Source organism: Impatiens glandulifera, chromosome 1 (assembly GCF_907164915.1).
Source record: "Impatiens glandulifera chromosome 1, dImpGla2.1, whole genome shotgun sequence".
NCBI classification, from domain to species: domain Eukaryota; kingdom Viridiplantae; phylum Streptophyta; class Magnoliopsida; order Ericales; family Balsaminaceae; genus Impatiens; species Impatiens glandulifera.
In genome coordinates this window covers 75791545-75796887 of record NC_061862.1, presented here as the reverse complement: position 1 = coordinate 75796887, position 5343 = coordinate 75791545, and the positions used below count along the sequence as shown (strand labels likewise).

The 5343-nt window shown below is 30.4% G+C and overlaps 1 protein-coding gene across 1 annotated transcript; it reads left to right on the top strand.

Annotated features, from left to right (window-relative positions):
• Positions 1-4410: 4410 nt before the first annotated feature.
• On the top strand, positions 4411-5109 carry LOC124921856 (auxin-responsive protein SAUR36-like). Its single transcript, XM_047462555.1, has one exon. The coding sequence runs from the start codon at positions 4481-4483 to the stop codon at positions 5003-5005; it is 525 nt and encodes a 174-aa protein (XP_047318511.1). The 5' UTR covers positions 4411-4480; the 3' UTR covers positions 5006-5109.
• Positions 5110-5343: the final 234 nt, after the last annotated feature.

The following is a 5343-nucleotide window of genomic DNA, read 5'->3' as shown; positions in this document are numbered from 1 at the left end:
AAACTCCTAGAACACACACACTATTGAACATAACACCCTCTGTTCAACTTACAAGACACTGTTAATGACTATCACATAGTCCAGTAACTTATTTCTCAACTTCACGTTGTGAATTATAAAATACACTTGAGAATAAAAATATCTAGATAGAGTAAGTTGATTCAAGAAATCAAGCTTATAGAAATCTGGTAATTCAATGAGAGAGTGAGAGCTCTTCATCTTCTGTCTTCAATGAGAGAGAGAGCGCTTCAGCTTCTGTCTTGTGATTCCAGCCAACAATTCGTCTGTTGTCCTTAGAAATCTATTACTTGAAAACACTAACGGTCGAATCCTCCTTTTGAACACGTGTCCTCTTTTCGTTGGGTGTACTATCTATGAGTTACTGGGTAATACATCAGGAAAAGATTCTTGAGATCGTGGTAGTACAGTGCATGTAATTTGAATAAAAGGTACGTAGAAGTTGTTCATTTGATTAGCTTTGTTGCCAGCTGTCTAGACACCCATATGTTTCAAATGCCCAACTTTTAAACGTATATCTTTCTTCAGATGCCATCTGCTTATCTTAGACGTCCATCTTTCTTCAGACGCCATTTGCTCATCTTAGACGCCTCATCTGATCATATTAGACGTCCATCTGCTTAGACGCCTCATCTTAGACGCCATCTGCTCAAGTTAGACGCCCTCTAAGACACATGTAGGTCACTAGTGTGACATGCGAGCATACATACCACCACTACACCACTTAAGATGTTGATATTTAAATATATATTTATATATTTGGTATGACTAACAATTATTGAACTTAATTTTATCCATTTATTATAAAAAAAAACATTTTAACAATCGTCGAAATCAAAATTGTTAAGTTATTTTAAATCAATTAAAAATCTTAAATCAACAATTTCTCATTTTTTGATTATTTAAGCTAAATTATCAAAACCAGGTGAGTTCATGATGTAAACATACTTCAGCACTAAAAATCTTAACCCAATAATTTCTCCTTTTTTGATTATTTAAGCTAAATTATCAAAATCAGGTGAGTTCATGATTTAAACATACTTCATCATTAAAAATCTTAACCCAACACATTGGTTGTATTATGTATGTGATGGTTTGCACACGACCAAACATAGCACATGTAGTGTGAGTTGTTAGCAGATTCATGAGCAACCCGGGTAGACAATATTGGGAAGTAGTAAAATAGATACTATGATACTTAAGAGGAGGTATGAGTCTCGCTTTGTGTTTTTGAAAGTCTAATATGGGTTTGGAAGGATATGTTGATGTTGTAATGATGGTGATGTTGATAGTAGAAAGAGCACAACATGGTATATCTATACTTTGGAAGGTACTATAATTAGTTGGGTTTCAAAACTATAAAATATTGTTGCTCTTTCTAGTTGCGAGGCAGAGTATGTTGTTGTGATAAAGATTGCTAAGGAGATGATGTGGTTGCAACCCTTTTTGCGAGAATTGGGTCAAAACTACAAGAGAAGTGTGTTGCAATGCGACAGTCATAGTGTTATTCATTTGGTAAAGAATCTTGTTTATCATGGCAGGACGAAGCATATGAATGTTTGTTATCATTTCATCCGATCAGATTCAGAAGATGGAGTGTTAGCTCTTAAGAAGATTCTTGGAAGTGAAAATCTAGCTGATATGTTGACGAAAACTATGACAAATGAGAAATTGAAGTTGTGAGCAAATTCAGTTGGTCTTCTTCGTTAAGACATCAGATGGAGAGCCACTACTGATCGAGAGATGATGATGTTAGTCTCTAAGTGAGAGATTATTGAGTTATGAAACCTACACTTATAATAAATTTTACAATAATTAATTATAGTTTATTGAGGTTGTATTTGGGTTTGGGATTGAGTCTGACCAAAAGTTATTTAGGTTTTCTTACCTGAATATTTATTTTATGAATATGTTATTATTAAAGGTTTACATTAATGAAACATAATTCTATAGAGATAAAGTGTGAAACAAAAACTATGTATTCCTTCTTCTTCAAAGTGAAATCTGGTGACGGTTGAAGTGGACGAGCTCATTTGAGTGAACCAGTATAAATATGTGTCTTCTTGTGTTCTTCTTTCCTTGTATTTTTACAGACCGTTTCAAGCAGTTCAGATTTGAGTGATCTAAACCCTAACTTATTTTTATTAAGGGTGATATGTTTGAAGTTCCTAGATTTAGGAGTTGTGGAGACTTATTTATTGATAAAACAAAATATGGAAGACAGGAGAGAGATAATTTGTAAATCAAGGTTGAGTGTTGAGAATGAATTTAAAATATTACAATTATGATATGTTCATTGTACACAATCTTGATAAATGAAATAATATATTAATATAACGAAACTATATCTTTTGGTATATAATCTTGATACAAGAAATATGATTTTCACAAAAGGAAATTAAATATTTTATTGTGATAATACAATTATGAAAATATGGTGACAATATTTTGGAGAGTTTAGGACAAAATACTAATTTTGACATAGTTGAGGCTTATTTAAAGATGCAACCGAACACTTTATAAAGTCAAGTATTTGCCTTGAGAGCATCGTTTTCTTGTGAGTTGTGTGTGAAAATATCTTTAATACTTTTATAACATTCTTGATAGTAAAAGTTAGAAGTCTCTTGTGTTCTTCGAAAGTAAATATAGACTTGTTTTGGCGAACCGCTATAAATCTTGTGTTTGTGTTTTTTAGTTATTTTTTTCGTTTCTGCAATTGTTTATTGATGTTGTTATTACATTAATAAATATTTATTGGAATATCAGGAGATTAAGTATCCATTAATGCAATAACAGTATCACAAATCAATTGCGGAAAAGAAAGAAAACAACTAAAGAACACAAACACAAGATTTATAGTGGTTCGACCAAAACAAGTCTAAATTCACTTTCGAAGAACACAAGAGACTTCTAACTTTTACTATCAAGAATGTTATAAAAGTATTACAATGATTCTATCACAATTAAAACTTACACACAACTCATAAGGAAATGCTTCTCTCAAAGTAAATACTTGGCTTTTTTAATTGCACTTTTAAATAAACATCAATTATGTCAATATCAATATCTTGTCCACAACTTTCAAAGAGCCTTCAAAATTATTGTCACCGTATTTTCCTGGTTGTATTACCATAATAAAAAAATCATTTTTTATGATAATCTTATTTTTTTATATCCATCAGACTAGATAAGAATGTCTTGCACTTGTCTCGCCTAGAAAATGGGTTGATAAATTAAATGTCATGTCATATCATATAATTTTTGTTTATTTAATATACTCTTTCCTTTATAAATCAATTCTCAACATTTTTTTATAATGGTTTTTTTTGTTAGATGTTATATTGATTATTTTTTGTGCATCGGTTAATCGGTTCCGGATAAGTCCACTTTTACTTTTTATTTTACAAACCGATTAACTGACCAATATTGATATAAGTTTTATCGTTCTAATTTTACTGTTTCCGATCAGTTAACCGAGAGTTGGTAATTATTTTTTAAAATTAAATATTAAATTTATTAAATGATTATTTTTCAAAATTATTGTTTGTGCTGTCCTGTAATATTATTTTTCCTCCTCTCTTGTCTTTGTTATAATATTTTATATTATTGTTATATGGTAATATATTCATAGATATATTTATGAAATATATATTATATATTATATTATTATATTATTTTTCCTCCTCTCTTGTCTTTGTTATAATATTTTATATTATTGTTATATGGTAATAATATAATATACTCTAAAAGTCGACATTTTAAAACTATTATAGCTATTTTTTAAAAAATTTCATGTTCTTGAAGACAATTTAAATTTAGTCATTTGGATTAGCCTTTATAGATTTGACCAGCAAAATATAGGTTAGTAGGTATAATAAAATAATAGTTATTTTGGGTCATTATAATAATATAAAAATTACAATTTAAAATTTATAAATAATTAATATATATTATTAAATATTATAATATATTTAATATTTATTTAAAAAACTAATATAAATTATAAAATAAAAATATATAATTAAATTATTATTCAATTACCGATAGAAAAATATTACAACCGACAACCGAATCGTTTAATCAATAAAAAAAACTGGTTAATTTATAAATAAAAAAAATAAAATTGATAAATGAATAGCTTTTTCGATTTGTGTGCAGACAGTGATTATGAGGGAATCTATGTTACTTTTATTTTATTGTATTGAAACTAGGAAACTTATTTCAAGGTGATGGAAACTTTGCAATCGGAGATTAGTGACCTTTTAAAAAAATAAAATAATAATAAAGTTTACGGTTCAATTGAACATCTCTGGTATATTTAGGGTCCAATCTAAACTTTTACCCCAGATTAAAACTTCATCGGACGTACAATCGTACACATACGGAGTAATTTTATTTTAGATTCTCGGATAAAGACAAATCAAAAACACTTTCTCTCTCTTCCATTTTCTCGCCGGAGCGCATGAAGAAGAAGATTCACGGCGGCGGCGGCCTCAAGCTCAAACGCCGGATCAAGACTCTCTTTTTCTTCCGTACCCTGTGGCCCCGTTACGGTTACCACCGAGTCAACCCGCCGGAGAATCGCAACGGCCAAATCATATCAAGAGCTTTCCACTGCCTGAAGAAAAAAGCAAAGGCACTATGTTTTAGAAATCCATGCCGGAGTTATGCTTCTTTATCCGTATCACACTCTTTAGTTCCTAAAGGAAAGATGGCGGTTTACGTTGGTCGGAAAGGCATCGGCGCCGGCGATGAAGAAGAAGAAGAAGAAATCCACCGATTCTTGATCCCTTTGATTTATATAAACCATCCTTTATTTGTACAACTTCTTAGAGAGGCAGAGGAGGAATTTGGGTTTGAACATCCTGGTGGGTTAACGATTCCATGTCGGGTATCTGAATTTGAGAAAGTTAAGAGAAGAATCGAAGCCGGCGCCGGTGCCGGCGACGGAGATGGGACGTCGGATAGTTTTAGTTCTTGGGTTTGATGACGATTGATAACATAAATGAATGATTGTAAACGGAATAATCAATAAATGGAAGTTGAACGATTCAATTTGAACTTTATCTCTCTATTATTTATATTTTGGCACCTTTGTTATCTTTTATTAGTATTGGTATAATTGTGATAATAATTCAAATGAATAAGTTTGAATAAAAACAATAATCTAGATATTTTTTATTATTTATTTGTGAATTTAATTGGAGTCAAACTAATCCTTAAAATTAACATATAAGAAATTTAGGAATATTATTGAATGTGTTGAAATGGAAAGAGACATTTCTATCCTTAATTAATTTCAATTTTCTTAAAGTTCATGTTGGC

What these genes read in the sequence shown, in the direction of transcription:
- LOC124921856 (XM_047462555.1), top strand. Translation starts at nt 4,481, where the DNA reads ATGAAGAAGAAGATTCACGGCGGCGGCGGCCTCAAGCTCAAACGCCGG.